This window comes from Lithobates pipiens, unplaced genomic scaffold (assembly GCF_037356315.1).
Source record: "Lithobates pipiens isolate NorthernLeopardFrog02 unplaced genomic scaffold, aLitPip1_a1.2 Scaffold_166, whole genome shotgun sequence".
Lineage (NCBI taxonomy): Eukaryota > Metazoa > Chordata > Amphibia > Anura > Ranidae > Lithobates > Lithobates pipiens.
Genome location: NW_027507752.1, coordinates 701,707 through 725,699, shown reverse-complemented (window position 1 = coordinate 725,699; position 23,993 = coordinate 701,707). Strand labels below are relative to the sequence as shown.

Below are 23,993 nucleotides of genomic sequence, written 5' to 3'. Positions count from 1 at the left end.
AATAAAAAAAAGGTGTGGCTTTAACTTTAGTGGTTGTAAAGGCAGAAGGCTTTTTACCCTTAATGCATTCTATGCATTAAGATAAGCCTTCTGAGATTCTCCCTCCTGATTGGCTGAGACACAGCAGTGGCGTCATTGGCAGCCGCTGCTGTCTAAGTCAGCTAGCCAATCAGGGTAGAGAGGGGGCGGGTCAGGGCTCCATGTCCGCCGCATAGCAAGCTGCTTGCTGTGGGGGCCCGGAACAGGAGGGAGGGGCCAGGAGCACAGAAAAGGGACCCGAGAAGAGGACAATTCAGGCTGCTCTGTGCAAATACACTACAATAGAGCAGATAAGAAAAAAAACACACAATTCAGGCTGCTAAAACACGGACTTTACAATCGCTTTAACTTCTGATCCTTCACCTCTCTGCTGCTCCTCTTCCCTGAGCTGCTCCAGACTTGGCAATTCCGATTCTTCAGCCATCATCCCCACATCTCTGGTGTCTCCTGAAGAAATAAAGGAGATAAAAACACATGGTCAGGAAAAACATCCACTGATTACTCCACGTTTCACCACTCACTTTCACTTATGTTGGAAGGTTTTATCATCCATGGTTTGGAATTTTGCAAGAACTCCAGTGGAAGTAGCCCCTTGCTGGGCCTAAGTGCCCGTTCACACTACCACGACTTGTCAGGTGACTTAGCCGCCTGACAAGTCGCGCTCCGTTCTGTACTATGGAACCGTTCTAATAGGAGCGGCTCAAGTCGCTCCGGCTTAGAAAAAAGGTTCCTGTACTATTTTTGAGGCGACTTGCATTGACTTCTATACAGAAGTGGTTTTGCAAGTCGCTGCTGAAGTCGTGTGCAGGTCGCGTCTGAGTCGCGCTGCAAGTCGCGTCGCCCCTGTGTGAACCGGCACGAAGCCTTTCAACTTTTTTTTGATGTCTCACACCTGCTGCTGCACTCTTCTTAATGTCAGACCAAAGGAAAACCCAAACGATTAAACAGCAGTTGAGTAAAGTAAAGGCGCTGAGAACTCACCACAATACTTCATAATCCTGGCAACAGAAAGACGAGTTCAGTGTAATCCAACCAAACCTTTTGGGTAGACAGACCCTTTAAAACACTAACTTACAGTACAGGTATTGCATGAAAGAAACAGACTATTAAAAATTCTATACTCGGGAGCGTGGCCAGCGCAGCACGTGAGCAGACGCTTTCTCACAGAGCTCCCGCCTTTACCTGATTTGATCCGGTTTCCGGCGCCCTAAACCACCCACCTTTGGACACCTCGCATGAGGGAACATCTACTCCACATCCTGCTTCTATCTATACCCGCTTAGTGGTAATAACGGCCCGAGGATGGATCACCAAAATGGCGCCACTCGAGTCCACACAGAAGGCGCGAAGCAGGGAGAAAGCGAAGGACGGAGTATGTAAACAATTAACCACTTCAATACCGGGGGGCACTTAAACACCTTCCTGCCCAGACCAATTTTGAGCTTTCAGCGCTGTCGCAATTTGAGTGACAATTGCGCGGTCGTGCTACACTGTACTCAAATGAAATTTTTATAATTTTTTTCCCCACAAATAGAGCTTTCTTTTGGTGGTATTTGATCACCTCTGCGGTTTTTATTTTTTGCTAAACAAATAAAAAAAATACAGAAAATTTGGAAAAAATACGTTTTTTTTGTTTCAGTTTTAAAACGTATTTATAAAGTACGTTTTCTGCTTCACTGATGGGCACTAATGATGTGGCACCAATGAAGCGGCACTGATGAGGTGGCATTGATGGACACTGATATGTAGCACTAATGGGCGACACAGATGGGCACTGATAGGTGGCACAAATTGGCATGGACAGGCGGCACAGATGGGCATGGACAGGCGGCACAGATGGGCATGGACAGGCGGCACAGATGGGCATGGACAGGCGGCACAGATGGGCATGGACAGGCGGCACAGATGGGCACTGATAGGCAGCATTGTATTATGTTGTACTGTACTAATGGATGCCAATCAGTGCCAAACAATAATGCATGCCAATCAGTGATGCCCATTGTGGGCACTGATTGGCATCCATTATGGGTACTGATTGGCATCCATTGTGGGAACTGACTGGCATCCCTGGTGGTCTAGGGAGGATTACCTTGTCCTGAGCATCCCTGGTGGTCTGGTTGCATCCCTGGTTGTCCAGTGTGGGCATCCTCGGGGGGGCTGTGCTGATAATCGATCAGCACAGACCCCCCCCCCCCTCTTAGAGGAGCAGCCAATCGGCTCTCCTCTACTTGCGACTGACAGACGCGAGTGAGGAAAAGCCGATTACCGGCTTTTCCTATTTACACTGTGATCAGCCGTGATTGGACACGGCTGATCACGTGTTAAAATCCGTCGGAGACTCTTTACCGAGATCGTAGTTGCAGGGTGTCAGACTGACACCCCGCAACAACGATTGCCGGGGGCGCGCAGCAGCTTAATATCCTGATCACTTCATATGACGTCCGATCAGGATTATGAAACCACTTTGCAGCCGTCATTTGCCTATAGGGCGGCAAATGGTTAAATACTCCAAAGACTGTACCAGAGACCACCCTGAAGAAATGCGCTATTATGCCCAGAAAACGACAGAGAAAAATCGGGCATGGCAGGTGTGCAGTCCCTGGAAAATGGCACGGAACCTAATGACACCGATATGGAGGAGGGAAGGAGAGAGCAGGGAACGGCCACCATGTTTAACCAGGCTAATGACTAATGATATGATGGAGGAAGCCGAGGACTCTGGTGAGGAGGGGGCAGAACAAGCAACCCTAGCTGCCATCCTGAGAGCAGTGCACAAATACACAGCCTCAGTGAACAATCTTCAGGACCATTTTGGAGGCCTAAATGAGGTTAGCCTGATCAGACAAGATATACAAAAAATTAGGGAGAGAAGCACAGCAGCAGAGAGCAGGATCAGTGAAATTGAAGACAAGCTTCCTGCTATGCTTAGGAAGTCCCAGTCCACTACAAGCCTGGCTAAAGCTACTGACATGTGGCGTGCACTGAGGACTTGGAGAACCGCCTAAGGCGCAATAATATCCATATAGTGGGGCTACCCGAGAAGGTGGAGGGTCGGGACCCCACGCAATTTGTGGAACAGTGGCTGTCAGATGTTTTTGGAAAAGAGGCCTTCGCACACCTACATGCGGTTGAGAGGGCTCAGAGTCCCAGACAGACCTTTACCACCGCTTGCTGAATTACAGGGCCAAAGAAATTATTCTACGGCTGGCCAATGAGAAGAGAAACATTCAGTTTGATGGCGTGCGTGTCTCCTTCTACCCAGATTTCTCGGCTCCAGTCCAGAAAAATAGGTCACGCTTCTATGAGATTAAAAACGCCTGCTGAAGTTACAGGCCTCCTATGCAATGCTCTATCCAGCAAAACTACGAGTCACCTTACGGGGGCAGGTCCACTTCTTTTAACACCCAGCTGAGGCCTCAGCATGGTTGTATGCCAACGAAAATGCGCTCCGACAAGCTCAGAGGCCCATGCAGAAGACAGAAACCCCTGACTGATCCCAAGTGCTTTGTCTTGTCTCCCCCTCGGCCGAGGGAATTGCTGGAAACGGGCGGCACAGTGGTGTAGTGATTGGCACTCTCACCTAGCAGTAAGAAGGGTCGCTGGTTCAAATCCCAACCACGACACTACCTACCTGGAGTTTGCATGTTCTCCCTGTGCCTGCGTGGGTTTCCTCCGGGTACTCCGGTTTCCTCCCACAATCCAAAGACATGCAGGTAGGTTAATTTGCTTCTGGCTTCTGTCCAAAATTGGCCCTAGTATATGAATGGGGACCTTGGATTGTGGCTCCTTGAGGATAGGGACCGATGTGGGTATAGCAATGTATAGGGAAAAGGGACAATTGTAGACACTCACTCAGGTTGAACTGGTGTCTTTATTCAACCTAACTAACTATGAAACTATGGAACTATGGAAACGTACAATAATTTACTAAATGCGAGTTCGGAACGGAGTTTATTTATGATAACGTATCTACAAATATTTGTGACTTTGTTGCCGCCGTTGGCGCCCCTACTGATGGCTCAGGGGACCTGTTGTCCCATAAAGATTTGAAGTCCCTACTGACACCTCGATGCCCAGGAATGCACAGAGCTTGTGCTCTCATAAGAAACAAGTCCTTGCAGGCGTCTGACCTGACACAAGTAGGAACTGTTCACCTGTTTAACGCACCGTTGTGCGTCTTATGTTATTACTTTGAAAAGGTTGGTTCCGGAGCAGAAGGATTTCATCACCATGCATACAGGGTCATAGCACCTGATACTGTATGGCAGAATCAACAGTCACAATTGAGCAACAGCCCTAGGAGACCGGGCACGATTCCCCTCTCCTATGGGTATAAATTGGACAAGAGTTACATTTTGCCCTTACAAGTGATCTATCAGTACCCATCCAATGGCAACATTGACAGTGCTATCTTGGAACATTAGGGGGCTACATGACCCCTTGAAGCGGTACCATGGTGTCCCCCTTATGAAGGAAAGGTTTACCTATTTGTGCCTTACAGGAGACTCATCTTACAGCAGACTCTGTGGCATGTCTGAACTTTCGTTTGGTGGGTAAAGCTTAACATTCCGCTCTCACCTCGTATTCTTGAGGCGCGAGTGTACTGATTCCCAGCTCCATAGATTACGAGGCAATCAACAAGTGTCCCCCTCTATCGGGGAATTGCGAACACACCTTGGTGGGGTGACTAACAGACCAAATTATGTCAGAACTTGTGAGGTTTTACTCCTCTTTATATGAATCTAAACAAACATATTCGTTGGAATCTATGAATGACTACCTGGCTACTGTCCAATTGCCTAGCATGCCCATCTCCTCTAGGGAAGATACTAGATGCCCCCCCCCCAAAAACTACAGTTGGCGACAAGTTTGTTCCCCAACTCTAAAGCCCCTGGAGATGACAGTTTGCCCATTGAGTTATATAAGCAATATGAAGGGCCCATACTTCCACATTGAAGGTAAGGATGCACCGAAATTTCGGCCGCCGAAACATATCGGCCAAAAATGGCCCTTTCGGCAAAAAGCCGAAAGAATTTTCACCGATACTGAAAATGGGGCGGGGCCTGCTGGGCTTGGCCCCGCCCATCATGGGGGTGTCATTTGATCTTTAGTCTCTCCTCTTCCCCTCCCACCTCACTCATGAGGCAGGCGCTCGTGGGGTCTTGGTGTAAAGTCCCCCTCTCCCCAGCGGTGGCTGCATATGGCTCCTCAGGCGATGTGTAAATCGGCGGGCACGCTGTTTACTATGAAAGTGAAAGCAAGGGAGAGGCGTCTAGCAGTGTGTGCTGTGCTCTCTGCCTCCCCCTAGAGTGCAGTACCCCGCATGAAGAATAAAGGTACAGAGCTGCAGCTGACAATTTTTAAAAAGACTCTCTATATGTATATGTTTGTATGCCTGTGTGTGTGTGCGCATGTGTGTGTGCGCATGTGTGTGTGCGCATGTGTGTGTGCGCATGTGTGTGTGCGCATGTGTGTGTGCGCATGTGTGTGTGCGCATGTGTGGTGTGTGCGTGCATGTGTGGTGTGTGCGTGCATGTGTGTGTGCGTGCATGTGTGTGTGCGTGCATGTGTGTGTGTGTGCATGTGTGTGTGCGTGCATGTGTGCGTGTGTGTGTGCGTGCATGTGTGCGTGTGTGTGTGCGTGTGCATGCGTTTTTATATGTGTATGTTTATATGCACTGGAGAGGCACAGGCAGGCTACATGACGGGCACTGGTAAGCTGCTGGGCACAGTGAGGCTGCATATGATGGGCACTGGTGAGGCTGCATTGATCTCCTGTACCATGTCCCCAGTCTCTGACCATCTCCTGCAGCACGTCCCCAGTCTCTGACCATCTCCTGCAGCACGTCCCCAGTCTCTGACCATCTCCTGCAGCACGTCCCCAGTCTCTGACCATCTCCTGCAGCACGTCCCCAGTCTCTGGCCATCTCCTGCAGCACGTCCCCAGTCTCTGACCATCTCCTGCAGCACGTCCCCAGTCTCTGGCCATCTCCTGCAGCACGTCCCCAGTCTCTGACCATCTCCTGCAGCACGTCCCCAGTCTCTGACCATCTCCTGTATAAAAATATTTTTTTTAAACAGTCAATTTTGGTATCCGTGCTGTTTCGGTATCGGTTTTCGGGATGAAGGAAGATTTATTTTCGGTATCGGCACCAAAAACCCCATTCGGTGCATCCCTAATTGAAGGTATTCAACGAATTGAAAAAACGGTAACCTCCCACAGTCTATGACCAGGGCCAATATAGTACTGATACTGAAGCCAAATAAGGATCTACTGTAACCACTCTAGCCCCCTGTTCATCTGTCCTACCAATGCATCTCCTTTCACATCTGCCCCCCCCCCCCCCCCGCTGTACCCCCTTTGTCATCCATCCCACCACTGTACCTCCTGCACATCTGCCCCACTGCTGTACCTTCTTGCTCTTCTGTCCCACCACTTTACCCCCCTGCACATCTGCTCCACCGCCGTATCACTATGCTCTTCTGTCACACTACTGAATCACCTTCTCATCTGTCCCAACACTGAACCCATCTGCTCATCTGCCCCACCACTGTAACCCTCTTTCTAATCTACCCCACCAATGTACCTCTTGCACATCCGTCTCACTTCTGTACCCCCCTGCTCATCTGTCCCACCACTCTAACCCCCTGCTCATCTGTCCCACCAATAAACCTCCTTTCACATCTGCCCCACTGATCTACGCCCTGCTTTTTTGTCCCACCACTGAACCCTCCTTCTCATCTGCCCCAACACTGAACTCCCCTGCTCTTCTGTCACACTGTTGAACCCCCTTTCTCATCTCTTCCACCACTGTACCTCCCTGCACATCTATGATATGTGTGATATGCAGAGTGGTGAAAGGAAGCAGAGATAAAACACATCTACCTGTCCTGGCACATTCATCCCGCTGATCCACCTCTCGCATCCAGCCCTCGTGTCACATACAAGCATCGGGAATGGATGCGCAATGATGAGCTCAGGTCAGGGGTATTCTCTGAAAGCAGTGGGCCTGTGTGCAGGATCAGAGGTTAGGCCCCCGCAGCTCAGAAAAGGTGTGGCGTTCTGCACCGCAGCAAAAAGTTGGGTGTGATTTTCATTGCTCCGAATACGGTCTGTAGGTTAAAAGGGACACAGAGCGCCGGGGTTCAGTAGTGACACAAAAGGTTCAGGAATAAATTCAAAGTTCCCAAAAGCTCAACAGTAATTCCACAAACGAAATCAGCGAAATCCCTTCTGAGATCACCAAAAGAGTCATCTTCCTCCAGATGGTGGGCAGGGCTAGCAGGATTGTGATTGGCTTCAGCAGTGGCCAATGAAAGTCCTCCTCTTGGAAACAGGGACTGCTCACCCCCCCCCCCCCAGCATAACTGCACCCAATCCAATCTCTTCCCCATCACAAAAGTGGACGATCGTAGCCACAGCAAAGTTAGAGAAGCAAACAATTACATTCCCACAATGATAGCTGCGAAAGAAAGGTTTATACAATTTAAATTCCTGCATAGGGCCTACTTCACCCCGCAGAGGCTGGCGCGGATTTACCCCCAAAGGGACCCCAATTGTCAAAGGTGTAAACAGGAGGTGGGCACTTTCTGGCACATGGTCTGGTCATGTCTCAAAATCCAGCCCTACTGGGAGGAAGTGGTGTCTACGCTAAATGCTGTGACCGGGTCGAACCTTCAGGTCGACCCTCAAACCCTACTATTGAGCCATTTGGCAGACGTTGAGGGGGACAGGTACTGCAAACTGTGCCTTACCTTTGCATTGTATTATGCCAGACGCGAGATTCTATTGAGATGGAAACTCGAAGACCCCCCTACCCCTGCCTCGTGGAGGAGATCAGTGAATCTGGTGCTCCCCCCTGTATAAGTTGACCTATGAAAGTAGACAATGCCCAGGGAAATTTGATAAAATTTGGTCCTCCTGGATAGACGCGTCCGCTGATCTTGGTTCCCCCTCCCCCTAACTTTGAGTTGAGCTGAGATGGGGGTGGGCGGGTTGACCGCCCCGTTCTCTCTTCCGACCATTTCCTCCCTGGCCCCCCTCCCCCCCCTTCTGTGGGCTCGCGCAAATGTCAGGTACCTGCATGATGGCTGTGAAGTTCCGCTGGGGATGTCCTGCATTTATGATAGAGTAATGGCTACTCCTCTTATCTGTACTGCTGGATTATTAATTTAAGAATGATTACTGGATGAAGGTGGTTTTTTCCTTTCTACAACTGTAATATCGGATTTACTGTACTTTGCAATGTAATGCTGATTTGTCTAATAAAAATTTTCTGTTAAAAAAAATAAAATAAAAATAAAAAAAAAGAGAAGCAAACAATGTTTCCCATTTGTACAATGTGCAGTCCAGGTGCAGGGTGGGGAATTCTGAAATTGGAATGCATTCGTGTCTCACCGACACTTCCCTGCGCTGCTCTGCTGATGGGGAGGGAGTTGAGTGCCGGAAAAAGAGGCTTTGCGTGCCGCTTTAGACCCCCCGTGCCGGGTGTTGCCTAGCCCTGGACTAGTGTAATAAGCTCAGTTGTATTCATAGAGGGTCTATTGCTATCAGGTTTGATCTGCTTGCACAAAAGGCACAGTAAAGAGCCATCACTATGCAGCACTACCAAGAAGGGAGGTAAAGCATAAACACACAATGAGAAAACAGGCTGCCCCCACATGCACATATACATTCAAAAAGTGTACACACGCACGCGCGCACACGCGCACGCACACGCGCACACGCGCACACACACACACACACACACACACACACACACACACACACACACACACACGTAAGCTTTTTATATCACTGATCAGATCATTTAGACGATCGCATTCACAAGGAAAGAAAAATATTTTAATAAACTAAAGAAAATGAGATCCTGGTAACAGCCCATTTTCAAAGCAATGAAAGTAAATGAAGAATTGAATATTCAAAAACAGGAAACAGGGCCCTGGGGAGGTAATTGAAGCCACAAGAGAGTTTGTCAGCTGCCTCCACTTACAGCCAAACACAGGGGTCATGTGAGGCCTGCCACTTGCTCTGGGCAACAAGAAAAACTTCTGATGTTTCCCGGCTGGTGCTGCCAATATGACAAATACGTTCCAATAACAACACAGTGGGATGGTAAGATTTTACCAGTAACTACACAGCCTGATAAAACATATTACAGTCCCCAAAAGTTTTGCTGACAAAGGGGAACACCATGCCAACCTGAAATAGCAGAAGAGCCGCAGCCAGTCATGGGTACAACTAGCTGGCATGAAGGCTGGATTGCTGGACATGCATCGTTGCCTAATTGCAGTATAACATTGCACAACTGGAAGGAATCTTAACAGACCTGTATCCTTATGGTTAAAGTGTGCCAGGACAATGCTGACATTTGAAGCCCCAGCACAAAATGATACACTGGCACCTTGGGGGTGCCAGGACCAAGACTCTGTACCCCTGAGGGTGCCAGGATGTTGACATGCAGACCCCTGAGGGTGCCAGGATGTTGACATGCAGACCCCCTGAGGGTGCCAGGATGTTGACATGCAGACCCCTGAGGGTGCCAGGATGTTCACATGCAGACCCCTGAGGGTGCCAGGATGTTCACATGCAGACCCCTGAGGGTGCCAGGATGTTCACATGCAGACCCCTGAGGGTGCCAGGATGTTCACATGCAGACCCCTGAGGGTGCCAGGATGTTCACATGCAGACCCCTGAGGGTGCCAGGATGTTCACATGCAGACCCCTGAGGGTGCCAGGATGTTCACATGCAGACCCCTGAGGGTGCCAGGATGTTCACATGCAGACCCCTGAGGGTGCCAGGATGTTCACATGCAGACCCCTGAGGGTGCCAGGATGTTCACATGCAGACCCCTGAGGGTGCCAGGATGTTCACATGCAGACCCCTGAGGGTGCCAGGATGTTCACATGCAGACCCCTGAGGGTGCCAGGATGTTCACATACAGACCCCTGAGGGTGCCAGGATGTTCACATACAGACCCCTGAGGGTGCCAGGATGTTCACATACAGACCCCTGAGGGTGCCAGGATGTTCACATACAGACCCCTGAGGGTGCCAGGATGTTCACATACAGACCCCTGAGGGTGCCAGGATGTTCACATACAGACCCCTGAGGGTGCCAGGATGTTCACATACAGACCCCTGAGGGTGCCAGGATGTACACATACAGACCCCTGAGGGTGCCAGGATGTTCACATACAGACCCCTGAGGGTGCCAGGATGTTCACATACAGACCCCTGAGGGTGCCAGGATGTTGACATACAGACCCCTGAGGGTGCCAGGATGTTGACATACAGACCCCTGAGGGTGCCAGGATGTTGACATGCAGACCCCTGAGGGTGCCAGACAATTATGTGCAGATGTTTGAGGACAACATAAAAATGACATGCTAACACCTAGGGGTCCCAACACAAAGAGTTGTTGAGTAGAGAGTCGTAGAGTCGTGAAACCAGACTAGTATGCGAGTATCACTGCCTTATGGTACAAAGAAGCATCTGGGGCTCCACCACTAGTTTTCGGAAGAGATAACGTTCCTTACGGAATTTTGGGACGGCTGCATTCCAAATTAAATTTAGAAAAGCTGGCCCAAATTCCAGAAATAGGAATTGGGTATGTGTATAGGAATTGTCTGGAATAGGTACAAAAATCGGGGAGAATATCTACTTTCAGGGTGTTCATCCTACCAAGCCATGAGAGCCGTATGGATGGGTACGTAGATAGATCAGCTTGGGTTCTAAGGAGGGAGGGAGTAAAATTCCTGTAGTTCACTTTGAAATTACTGACTGCCCCAAATTTCTGAAATTCCTGCAGCACCGAGGGCAGGGACAAGTGTCACAAATAGAAGCAGGTCGCCTGCGACTAGAGCAAGTTTGGGATGGTTGGGCCCGACCATTATTCCTCGCACAGAGGGATTGTTTCGTAAAGCGATAGCTAAATGTTCCATAGTGAAGTGAAGTGAAGTGTGTTCCCCATATAGAAGGGGAGACAGAGGGTATCCTTGTGTCCCACTATAGATGGAGAATGTCTGCGACAGAGATTTTCAGTCTAATCCTAGCAGATAGAAAGTAGAGGGACATCATCCTTGAGATCACGTGAGCTCCCAATCCCATTTGTTGTAAAGACATTCAAAGAAATTGCAAATCCACCCAGTCGAATGCTTTCTCTGCATCGACTGTTAAAAGGCATAAAGGAATATCTGGGCAACATCAGTTGTAATCTGTTGGCTAATAGTTTAGTAAAGATCTTCAAATCAACCCCGATCAGAAATATTGGCCTATAATTTGCGCATTAAGTCAGGTCCTTCTCCAGTTTTGGGATAAGGGATATACGAGCTTCGAGTGTTTGTGGATGGAACATCGAGCTCTCTGACACAGAGTTGAACACTTTAGTGAGGAAGGGAATAAGAAGGAGAGCAAATCGTTTATAAAACTTAGGAGCAAAGCCGCCCGGCCCTTGGCTCTTGCCAGTTGGTGTACCCACAATGGCTCTCGCAACGTCATCTTCTGTAAGAGGCGTTTCAAGTTTGTTAATGGCTTCCTCATCCAAAGTGGGGAGCGCAGTTTCCATGACATAAGCAAACTTGTCCTCAGGAATAGAGGGGGAACCCGATGACTGAGCCACAGGTATGTTGTACAGGGATTGGGGGTAATAAAAATAAAATCACTGAATGCCTGCGCTATCTTAGAAGAGGAGAGAAGAGGAGAGGAGAGGAGAGGAGAGAAGAGGAGAGAAGAGGAGAGGAGAGAAGAGGAGAGGAGAGGAGAGAAGAGGAGAGAAGAGAAGAGGAGATTGATTCTCCATGCGGTCTCTGGATATGGGAGATGAAAGTACAGGATACTTTTGGGTGTAGGGAGCGTGCCAGTGACCTGCCACATTTGTCTTGGCATTTATATTGGTGGAAAGCGAGCTTGTCCGCAAATATACGCGCAGAGGTCTCATGCAGTCCACAAGTTGTGATCGGGCATTAGAAACCTCTGTGAGCATTTCTATTGTTGGGGAACACTTATGTTCAGTTTCCAGGTTTTAGCTTTTGAATTGCAGCCACTATAGCGGCCGAGCGGTCCCTTTTCAGGCAAGTTCATAACTTAATAATGGTTCCACATAACACTGCCATTGGATGGGAAATGAAGTGATATCCTGTGCATGGTCCCCAAAAAAGTTAGAGATCGTCTCCGACATATGTGTAACACATTCCGAATTTTCCAGCAACGAGTCATTCAAGGGCCATATCCACTCCTTCACTGGTGTGGACGGGTACGAGAACATCAAGTATATGGGGCAGGGATAGGCAATTAGCGGACCTCCAGCTGTTGCAAAACTACAAGTCCCATCATGCCTCTGCCTCTGGGTGTCATGCTTGTGGCTGTCAGAGTCTTGCTATGCCTCATGGGACTTGTAGTTCTGCAACAGCTGGAGGTCCAGTAATTGCATATCCCTGATATAGGGGCAATGGTCGGCTCAGATCATAGAGTCTATTTCGCACTTAGGAAACCAATCCAGACAGCTGTGGTCACTCAAGAGATAGTCAATGTGACTACAGGTCTGATGCACCTGAGAAAAGTGCATGTAGTCAAGTAGAGACTTTGTGTACAGTACCCTCCAAACATCTACAACAGGGATCTGCAATTAGCGGACCTCCAGTTGTTGCAAAACTACAAGTCCCATCATGCCTCTGCCTCTGGGTGTCATGCTTGTGGCTGTGCTATGCGTCATGGGACTTGTACTTCTGCAACAGCTGGAGGTCCGCTAATTGCATATCTACAAGATGTAAAATGCACATTTTGAATCCCTCAATTTGGGGAATGAAATACATGACCGTGAGGTGGAAGCAGTCCAGTAGTGGCTCCAGAGGGGTATTAAAATCTCCACCCAGGATGAGCTTACCCTCCTTGAACTCGGAAAGAATCTTCAGATACTGCAAAGCTGATGGGACTTAGTTGACATTTGGTAGATAATTGACACGTGGCACCAGGGTCAGGGCCTCGGCCACTACCTGTGCCACAGATGGAGGTGGATACCAGCTACAATCCCAGTTGGGGGCAGTGATCCATCAGGCCGGAGTGCTCTGGTGGTCAAATGGGGCCTGAATTGGGCACAGATGAGACGGGGAGGCCGCAAGTGTCTGCCGGGGCATAGCAAGATGGCCGCTGCTTACTTGCTGGACCCTTATTGCCTCTTCAGGCTGGCATACAGGAGCAGTAACAGGAGGACTGTAGGCAGCGGATTGGCTCCATTGTCCATGAGAGGAGAGAGCAGGAGAGGCAGCATTGGCACAGCAGCCGGGTAAAGCAAGATGGCTGCTACTCCCCGTGTTAAGGCCAGAGCCACGGACTGTCCCTCGAGCGGCTGGATCACAAAGGAGCAAGGTGGCTCACCGATAACTAGGGGGACTCTGGGGTCTGTGGAGCGAGCGAGGCAGGGTTGCAAGGGATAAAAACTACGGATGTGCTTCAGGATGGCAGGAGCTCTTCACAGACACTTCTGCCCAGACCCCCAGTCTATAATTTTAATGGTAGGTTTATTTTTAACAGTGAGGGACAGAACAAAAATATCCAGTAAAATGCATTTAAAAAAATAAAAAATAAATTATATATATATATATATATATATATATATATATATATATATATATATATATATATATATATATATATATATATATATATATATATACACACACATACACATACATACATACACACACACACACACACACACACACACACACACACACACACGCATTTTAATGAGTGAAATAATTATGTAATCCCTTATCAGCAAGATTTCTGGCTCCCAGGTGTCTTCTATACAGGCAACAAGCTGAGATTAGGTGCACTCGCAAAGGAAGTGCTCCTAATCTCAGCTTGTTACCTATATGAAATACATCTGTCCACAGAAGCAATCAGATTCCAATCTCTCCACCATGGAGACCAAAGATCTGTCCAAGATGTCAGGGAGAAGATTGGAGACCTACACAAGGCTGGAATGGGCTACAAGACCATCGCCAAGCAGCCTGGTGAGAGGTGACAACAGTTGGTGAGATTATTCGCAAAAGGAAGAAACACAACAAAAACGGACAATCTTCCTCGGTCTGGGGCTCCATGCAAGATCTCACCTTGTGGCGTGTCAATCATCATGTGAACCAGTGAGGAATAAAAATGGGCTTGGGTGTGTTCGGATCAAACCCACCAGTAAGCCAAGACTGCACCCTGCCAATTCTAGGCAGCATGTGTATGTGCAGCTGCCAGTCGGGAAATGCCTCACTACCTAAGATTAGCGCTGTGCAGTGATGGCTTCCTAGCGAGTTTGATCCGAACATGGCTGAGCGCATTAATATTGAGGAATCAGCCCAGAACTACACAGGAGAAGATTCTCAAGGCAGCTGGGACCATAGTCACCAAAAAACCAAATTGGTAACATGATTTGTAACACACTACGCCATGAAGGACCGAATTCCTGCAGCGCCCGCAAGGTCTCCCTGCTCCACACATGAACAGGCAGGTCTGAAGTTCACTAATGAACATCTGAATGATTCAGAGGAGAACTGGGTGAAAGTGTTGTGGTCAGATGAGACCAAAATCCAGATCTTTGGCATCAAACCAGCTCGCCATGTTTGGAGGAGGAATGCTGCCTATGACCCCAAGAACACCATCCCCACCATCAAACATGGAGGGGGAAACATTATGCTTTGGGGACGTTTTTCTACTAAAAGGGACAGGACAACTTCACTGCATCAAAGGCACGATGAATGGGGCCATGTACCATCAAATCTTGGGTGATAATCTCCTTCCCTCAGCCAGGGCATTGAAAATGGGTCATGGATAGGTATTCCAGCATAACGATGACCCAATCCACACAGCCAAGGCAACAAACAAGTGGCTCAAGAATAAGCACATTAAGAGCCTGGAGTGGCCTAGCCAGCCTGCAGACCTTAATCCCATAGACAACATGTAGAGGGAGCTGAAGGTTTGAGTTGGCAAACATCAGCGTCAAAACCTTACTGACTTGGAGAGGATCTGCAAAGAGAAGTGGGAAAAAATCCCTCCTGAGATGTGCAAACATGGTGCCCAACTACAAGAAACGTCCGACCTCCGATCGCCAACAAGGGTTTTGCCACAAAGTACAAAGTCATGTTTTGCGAAGAGGGTCAAACAATTATTTCACTCATTAAAATGCAAATCAATTTATATGTTTTTAAAATGTGTTTTTCTGGATTTTTTTGTTGTTATTCTGTCCCTTAGGGCCGGTTCACACAGGGGGCGACACGAGGCGACACGACTTGCCGTGCCGCGACCTGACAAGGCGCCCCCGTTCTGTACAATGGAACCGTTCTAAGAGGAGCGACTCGAGTCGCTCCGACTCAGAAAAAAGGTTCCTGTACTACTTTTGGGCGACCTCGGGGCGACTTGCATTGACTTCTATACAGAAGTCATTTGCAAGTCGCCGCTGAGGTCGCGGCGAGGCAAGTCGTGTCGCCTCGCATCGCCCCCTGTGTGAACCGGCCCTTACTGTTAAAAATAAACCGACCATTAAAATTATAGACTGATCATTTCTTTGTCAGTGGGCAAACATACAAAACAAGCAGGGGATCAAATACTCCCTCCCCCCCCCCCCCCCTCACTTTACATAATATTCTGAGTTTTTCTGACACAGAGGAAGACAATGCCTGTCTGAAATAGCAGAAGAGCTGCGGCCAGTGAAAGAAATGGGTACAGCTGGCATGAAGACTGTATTGCTTGACATGCATGGTTGCCCAATATTGTGGTATAATAATGTTACACAACTGGAACGAATTTTATCATCAAGTGCAGCGCATAAAAACCTTACCAATCGCAAAGATAAAATTAATAAGCGTGCAAATTCATACAAGAATTGTAATAAGAAAAGTGAAAAAATAAAAATATCTAAAAAATAAATCATAAAAAATATAAATATATGAATTGAAAGAAGAAGAAAAACAAAACGAATAAGCATGGTCACAGTGTGTATAAAAAGAAATCTCATGCAAATCAAAGAATCCACAAGCTGTAGGATTATTGAAGTGGTTAAAAATGAAAGAAGTTCTCCTCTAGTGACTCTTCTCAGCGAAGCAATAAAAAAACAAACAAAAACACAACGTGCCCAGTGCTCTTCCTTCACCGGTCAGCACTCACCAGAACCCCAATAATAAACAGCATTGTACATCATTCCACTCCTAAGGGGTCTCACGCAGGGACTCAGTCAATCTTCCGAATGAGTAGCACTCACCCAAAGAGAGTCCGGTGCTTTTTATTCCTTCTCTTCAGTGGAAAGGAGGATTATATTATTATGGCACATTATTTTGTTGGTGGAACAGACACCCTTTTGAAAAAATTTACTTTTCAGGAATCTTAACAGACCTGCATCATTGTGAGTAAAGAGTACCATGACAATGCTGAAGGTTGAAGCCCCAACACAGTAAAAGTATTGATGAGGGCACCAGGGCCATTGGCATGCAGGCCCCCCTGAAGGCGCCAAGGCCGACTGACATGCAGGGCCCCTGAAGGCGCCAAGGCCGACTGACATGCAGGGCCCCTGAAGGCGCCAAGGCCGACTGACATGCAGGGCCCCTGAAGGCGCCAAGGCCGACTGACATGCAGGGCCCCTGAAGGCGCCAAGGCCGACTGACATGCAGGGCCCCTGAAAGCGCCAGGGCCGACTGACATGCAGGGCCCCTGAAGGCGCCAGGGCCATTTGGCATGCAGGCCCCCTGAAGGCGCCAGGGCCATTTGGCATGCAGGCCCCCTGAAGGCGCCAGGGCCATTTGGCATGCAGGCCCCCTGAAGGCGCCAGGGCCATTTGGCATGCAGGCCCCCTGAAGGCGCCAGGGCCATTTGGCATGCAGGCCCCCTGAGGGCACCAGGCAATTATGTACAGATGTTTGAGGATAACATAAAAAAAATGACACACTAACACCTAGGGGTCCCAACAGAATGACACCTCTAGGGCCCAGGACAGGCACAATGACCCCAGCGGACTAAAGTCTAAAATACTATTCTTACCAGACAATGTACACAGTGAATAAGGATCGGTTCTTCACCAAGTCTATACTTAGTGTACGTAACCTAAAGAAAAATGTTAATAAGCAGTTCGATTGTACTAATTCTGATTGCAACACACACATCACAAGTCAGTGACTAGAAGAAAGCACCTCCCAATGGTATGAGGGCACCCTGGTAGGTGGTGCCAACAACCTGGCATCAGACTGTCCAGAATCCCATGATATTTATAGTGACAGTTCAGTAATGAGATTTAAAGCATCAGCTTAGTAATGAAACGCGTAACCGTCATCCTGTATGCAGGGAACGCGCTTCTATTTACAACCACAATACATATATTTGAACTCAAATGTTGACTGGCATCCATTGTTTATTGTTTTCAGTACAGCAGATGTCACATGGGTGTTCGATTGTTCGATTCACTTCACCCCTTTTGTTTTAGACCCCTTTCACACCAGGGCGTTTTGCAGGCGCTATAGCGTTAGAAATAGCGCCTGCAATCCACCCTAAAGAAGCTGCACTATTGTCTGTAGTGTGATCCCCCGAGGGCTTTCACACTGGAGCGGTGCGCTGGCAGGACGTCAGGGAAAAGTCCTGCCAGCAGCTTCTTTGGAGCGGTGAAGGAGCGGTGTGTTTAACGCTCCTCCACCGCTGCTCCCCATTGAAATCAATGGGGCAGCGCTATAATACCGTCGGCAAAACGCTGCTATTGCAGTGTATTGCCGGTGGTTTTAACCCTTTCTCAGCCGCTAGCGGGGGTAAAAGCACGGCAAATCCGACGGTAAAACGCCGCTAAAAATAGCGGCGTTTTACCGCCGATGCTATGGGCGGCGTGGTGTGAAAGGGGTCTTAGGGACCATTCACACCAGGTGTATTGGGACTGTGCTACAAGGCCGGGCAAGATGCTGTTTCCTATTAGACCAGTTCACACCAAAACATTGCGGCTGTGTGCCCTCAGACCCCTTTCACACTGGGGGGCGTTTTAGCGCTAAAAATTGCACCTGTAAAGCGCCTCTGAGGCCACCGCAGTGTGAAAGTCTGAGTGCTTCCACACTGGGGCGGTGCACTTGCGGGACAGAAAAAAAAAAAACGAAACAAAATAAAAAACAAAAAGAAGTCTTGCAGGCAGCATCTTTGGGGCGCTGCGGGAGCGGTGTATACAGCGGTGTATACGGTGGTGTATACGGCGCTCCTCCACCGCCCCCACCCATTGAAACGAATGGGCAATTCTGCCGGAGTGGCTGCAAAGCAATTTGACAGCGCAGCAAAATGCAGGCCATTAACCCTTTCCATGGCCGCTAGCGGGGGTAAAAATCACCCCGCCAGCCTCTGAAAAGTGCCGCTATAACAGCAGGAAAGCACCGCTAAAACTAGCAGCTCTTTACCGCTAACTAACCCGCCGCCCCAGTTTGAAAGGAGTCTTAAAATATGACATGCAATCCACCGCCTCACACCACACCGCGGGCAAAAGAACTGAACGAAACGTCAACTTGTGACAGCGTGGCAAAATTTCCATTACAAAAATAATAATCGGTGAAGCGCGTGGAGCAGCGCGGGGTGCAGCGCGGGGTGCAGCGTGTCCGCACAGCGGTCATCCCAGCACATCATCAGCGGCTGCGTTCTAGTTGGGAAGGTCACACTCTTACATTCTTAGGGCGAGTCCACGCCATGGGAACGCAGTCCAGACGCGTTTCGGATGCTTTTCTGCATGTGTATTTTGGTCAGGTCCAGTGCAATTCCCCCCCCCCTCATTTTTCATAACCTAAAATAAGGACGCGTTCCAATGCGTTTTTGGTGCGGTCCGGTGCATTTTACCAGGTTCCAGTCCAGTGCAGAAAAAAAAATGCAGCATCTTCTACTTTTTTTTTTTTTTTTGGAAGTGGAAAGCCCCGGAACTGACTGCACTGGTGTGAACTACGCCACTGAAAAACATATAACCTACTATCCACGCGTTTTTAAAGCTGAAAAACAAAACAAAAACGCATTGGAGTGCATGTGTTGTGAAGCGGACCCTTTGCAATTATTACTGAGATTCAACAGCATTTCAAGTTGTGGACAATAACAATCGGCGACAAATCGCTCTTCATTCATCTCTGTGGATCAGCAACTCGTTTCTGAAGGAGAGATCTCCAGCAGAGCAGAACCCGAAACCGTCCAATCAGAGACTGCGGGGATAAACCGCTCCCGACTATTACTGATCTCTGATAATCATCTCTGCTACAAAATCACCCGTGTGACATCACCCGACCAACCAGATCCTTTGTAATGATGGTATGGACAACGCCTGGGAGTTGTAGTTCCTCAGTAAGCAAAGCGCTACAGATGAAGTACATGATGGGGGATCGATATGCTGGGAGTTGTAGTTCCTCACCAGACAGAAAGCCTCTGATTAGACCTGGCTGGCAGTAATACTGCGAGTTGTAGTCCTTGCGCAATCTCTGTCTAGCAGTAATGCTGGGGGTTGTAGTCCTTGCACAGTATCTGGCTGGCCCTGTCTAGAGGTAATGCTGGGGGTTGTAGTCCTTGCACAGTATCTGGCTGGCCCTGTCTAGCAGTAATGCTGGGGGTTGTAGTCCTTGGACAGTATCTGGCTGGCCCTGTCTAGAGGTAATGCTGGGGGTTGTAGTCCTTGGACAGTATCTGGCTGGCCCTGTCTAGAGGTAATGCTGGGGGTTGTAGTCCTTGCACAATCTCTGTCTAGCAGTAATGCTGGGGGTTGTAGTCCTTGGACAGTATCTGGCTGGCCCTGTCTACAGGTAATGCTGGGGGTTGTAGTCCTTGCACAATCTCTGTCTAGCAGTAATGCTGGGGGTTGTAGTCCTTGCACAGTATCTGGCTGACCCTGTCTAGCAGTAATGCTGGGGGTTGTAGTCCTTACACAGCATCTGGCTGGCCCTGTCTAGAGGTAATGCTGGGGGTTGTAGTCCTTGCACAGTATCTGGCTGGCCCTGTCTAGCAGTAATGCTGGGGGTTGTAGTCCTTGGACAGTATCTGGCTGGCCCTGTCTAGCGGTAATGCTGGGGGTTGTAGTCCTTGCACAGTATCTGGCTGGCCCTGTCTAGCGGTAATGCTGGGGGTTGTAGTCCTTGCACAGTATCTGGCTGGCCCTGTCTAGCGGTAATGCTGGGGGTTGTAGTCCTTGCACAGTATCTGGCTGGCCCTGTCTACAGGTAATGCTGGGGGTTGTAGTCCTTGCACAATCTCTGTCTAGCAGTAATGCTGGGGGTTGTAGTCCTTGCACAGTATCTGGCTGACCCTGTCTAGCAGTAATGCTGGGGGTTGTAGTCCTTACACAGCATCTGGCTGGCCCTGTCTAGAGGTAATGCTGGGGGTTGTAGTCCTTGCACAGTATCTGGCTGGCCCTGTCTAGCAGTAATGCTGGGGGTTGTAGTCCTTGGACAGTATCTGGCTGGCCCTGTCTAGCGGTAATGCTGGGGGTTGTAGTCCTTGCACAGTATCTGGCTGGCCCTGTCTAGCGGTAATGCTGGGGGTTGTAGTCCTTGCACAGTATCTGGCTGGCCCTGTCTAGCGGTAATGCTGGGGGTTGTAGTCCTTGCACAGTATCTGGCTGGCCCTGTCTAGCGGTAATGCTGGGGGTTGTAGTCCTTGCACAGTATCTGGCTGGCTCTGCCTAGCGGTAATGCTGGGGGTTGTAGTCCTTGCACAGTATCTGGCTGGCTCTGTCTAGCGGTAATGCTGGGGGTTGTAGTCCTTGCACAGTCTCTGTCTAGCAGTAATGCTGGGGGTTGTAGTCCTTGCACATTCTCTGGCTAGCAGTAATGCTGGGGGTTGTAGTCCTTGCACAATATCTGGCTGGCTCTGTCTAGCGGTAATGCTGGGGGTTGTAGTCCTTGCACAGTCTCTGGCTGGCCCTGTCTAGCGGTAATGCTGGGGGTTGTAGTCCTTGCACAGTCTCTGTCTAGCAGTAATGCTGGGGGGTGTAGTCCTTGCACAGTATCTGGCTGGGTCTGTCTAGCGGTAATGCTGGGGGTTGTAGTCCTTGCACAGTCTCTGGCTGGCCCTGTCTAGTTGTAATGCTGGGGGTTGTAGTCCTTGCACAGTCTCTGGCTAGCAGTAATGCTGGGGGTTGTAGTCCTTGCACAGTATCTGGCTGGCTCTGTCTAGCGGTAATGCTGGGGGTTGTAGTCCTTGCACAGTCTCTGGCTGGCCCTGTCTAGCGGTAATGCTGGGGGCTGTAGTCCTTGCACAGTCTCTGGCTGGCCCTGTCTAGCCGTAATGCTGGGGGTTGTAGTCCTTGCACAGTCTCTGTCTAGCAGTAATGCTGGGGGTTGTAGTCCTTGCACAGTCTCTGGCTGGCCCTGTCTAGTTGTAATGCTGGGGGTTGTAGTCCTTGCACAGTCTCTGTCTAGCAGTAATGCTGGGGGTTGTAGTCCTTGCACAGTCTCTGGCTGGCCCTGTCTAGCGGTAATGCTGGGGGTTGTAGTCCTTGCACAGTATCTGGCTGGCAGTAATGCTGGGGGTTGTAGTCCTTGCACAGTCTCTGGCTGGCAGTAATGCTGGGGGTTGTAGTCCTTGCACAGTCTTTGGCTGGCAGTAATGCTGGGGGTTGTAGTCCTTGCACAGTCTCTGGCTGGCAGTAATGCTGGGGTTGTAGTCCTTGCACAGTCTCTGTCTAGCGGTAATGCTGGGGGTTGTAGTCCTTGCACAGTCTCTGGCTGGCCCTGTCTAGCGGTAATGCTGGGGGTTGTAGTCCTTGCACAGTCTCTGGCTGGTCCTGTCTAGCGGTAATGCTGGGGGTTGTAGTCCTTGCACAGTCTCTGGCTGGCCCTGTCTAGCGGTAATGCTGGGGGTTGTAGTCCTTGCACAGTCTCTGGCTGGCTCTGTCTAGCGGTAATGCTGGGGGTTGTAGTCCTTGCACAGTCTCTGGCTGGCAGTAATGCTGGGGGTTGTAGTCCTTGCACAGTCTCTGTCTAGCGGTAATGCTGGGGGTTGTAGTCCTTGCACAGTCTCTGTCTAGCGGTAATGCTGGGGGTTGTAGTCCTTGCACAGTCTCTGGCTGGCCCTGTCTAGCGGTAATGCTGGGGGTTGTAGTCCTTGCACAGTCTCTGGCTGGTCCTGTCTAGCGGTAATGCTGGGGGTTGTAGTCCTTGCACAGTCTCTGGCTGGCCCTGTCTAGCGGTAATGCTGGGGGTTGTAGTCCTTGCACAGTCTCTGGCTGGCTCTGTCTAGCGGTAATGCTGGGGGTTGTAGTCCTTGCACAGTCTCTGGCTGGCAGTAATGCTGGGGGTTGTAGTCCTTGCACAGTCTCTGTCTAGCGGTAATGCTGGGGGTTGTAGTCCTTGCACAGTCTCTGTCTAGCGGTAATGCTGGGGGTTGTAGTCCTTGCACAGTCTCTGGCTGGCCCTGTCTAGCGGTAATGCTGGGGGTTGTAGTCCTTGCACAGTCTCTGGCTGGTCCTGTCTAGCGGTAATGCTGGGGGTTGTAGTCCTTGCACAGTCTCTGGCTGGCCCTGTCTAGCGGTAATGCTGGGGGTTGTAGTCCTTGCACAGTCTCTGGCTGGCTCTGTCTAGCGGTAATGCTGGGGGTTGTAGTCCTTGCACAGTCTCTGGCTGGCAGTAATGCTGGGGGTTGTAGTCCTTGCACAGTCTCTGTCTAGCGGTAATGCTGGGGGTTGTAGTCCTTGCACAGTCTCTGTCTAGCGGTAATGCTGGGGGTTGTAGTCCTTGCACAGTCTCTGGCTGGCCCTGTCTAGCGGTAATGCTGGGGGTTGTAGTCCTTGCACAGTCTCTGGCTGGTCCTGTCTAGCGGTAATGCTGGGGGTTGTAGTCCTTGCACAGTCTCTGGCTGGCTCTGTCTAGCGGTAATGCTGGGGGTTGTAGTCCTTGCACAGTCTCTGGCTGGCTCTGTCTAGCGGTAATGCTGGGGGTTGTAGTCCTTGCACAGTCTCTGGCTGGCTCTGTCTAGCGGTAATGCTGGGGGTTGTAGTCCTTGCACAGTCTCTGTCTAGCGGTAATGCTGGGGGTTGTAGTCCTGGGAGCCGTGGCTGGCACTGAGAGTTCCTGACTAGAAGTAATGACGTCAGATGTATTTCCTGCAGTTCCTAGATAGGAGTTGTAGTCCCTGAACAGCGCCTGTCTGCCAGTCTCGGTGGGAGTTATAGTTCTGTCATTAATGCTGGGAGTTGTAGTCCCAATAACCCAGAGGAGCCCCCCCCACCCCCTCCTCATACCAGACATGGGCCCTCCGTGCACGCGCTCCGCCGCTCAGCTCTGCCCCGGGCACGCGCAACACCCACAGAACCCGAGGCAGCCAGCTGAGGGGCGGTAACATAACCAGCCAACCAGGAAACAAGACCTCGGATGACGCCGAGTAGCCATCCAATGGGAACACGCCGATGATCAGAGCGGATACTGGCGCTCAGGGGGATGATCGTTATATGAGGAACCAACAAGTAAAGGTCTACGAAGGCAGCCATTTTCTTGGAGACCAAATGAAAGCACAGGAAGGGAGGAGTGCTGGGCTCTGAGGCGCCCTGATCTTGTTTTGGGATGTATAGATATGGGAGTTATGAGGAAGTGAAATATAAGTGTATAGATATGTAGGGCACCTGACAGGATCTCTTTACAGGAAACACGTCACAGCTGGAGGTATACAAGACTCTGAGCTCAGCCAGAAATATAGTTCAAAGTATCAATACAGATAACAGATCTGCAGATAAAAAACTATTCAGCTTGTCCCTGCTATAGGTGTAGGCCGTGTACTATAGAATTAAAAAAGGGTTGGGCAATAATCCACCCAAAGAGAGGAGTATACGGGGTAATAATCTACCCAAAGAGAGGAGTATAGGGGTAATAATCCACCCAAAGAGAGGGGTATAGGGGTAATAATCCACCCAAAGAGAGGAGTATAGGGGTAATAATCCACCCAAAGAGAGGAGTATAGGGGTAATAATCCACCCAAAGAGAGGAGTATACGG

At 49.7% G+C, this 23,993-nt stretch overlaps 1 protein-coding gene across 3 annotated transcripts in view; it reads right to left on the bottom strand.

Annotated features, from left to right (window-relative positions):
* Positions 1-23,327, bottom strand: part of LOC143986498 (vacuolar fusion protein MON1 homolog B-like) — a 48,023-nt gene extending 24,696 nt beyond the window's left edge. The window contains exons 1-2 of one of the 3 annotated variants that reach the window (XM_077484844.1): positions 23,247-23,327; positions 403-486 (exon numbers count right to left, since the gene is read on the bottom strand). In XM_077484844.1, the coding sequence (XP_077340970.1) occupies positions 403-486; positions 23,247-23,253 (91 nt within the window). In that variant the 5' untranslated portion in view covers positions 23,254-23,327. Of the gene's footprint in view, positions 1-402; positions 487-16,192; positions 16,302-17,059; positions 17,127-23,246 lie in introns of those variants that run through there. The other 2 variants (XM_077484845.1, XM_077484843.1) reach the window with 2 other exon arrangements.
* Between the last annotated feature and the right edge of the window lie 666 nt (positions 23,328-23,993).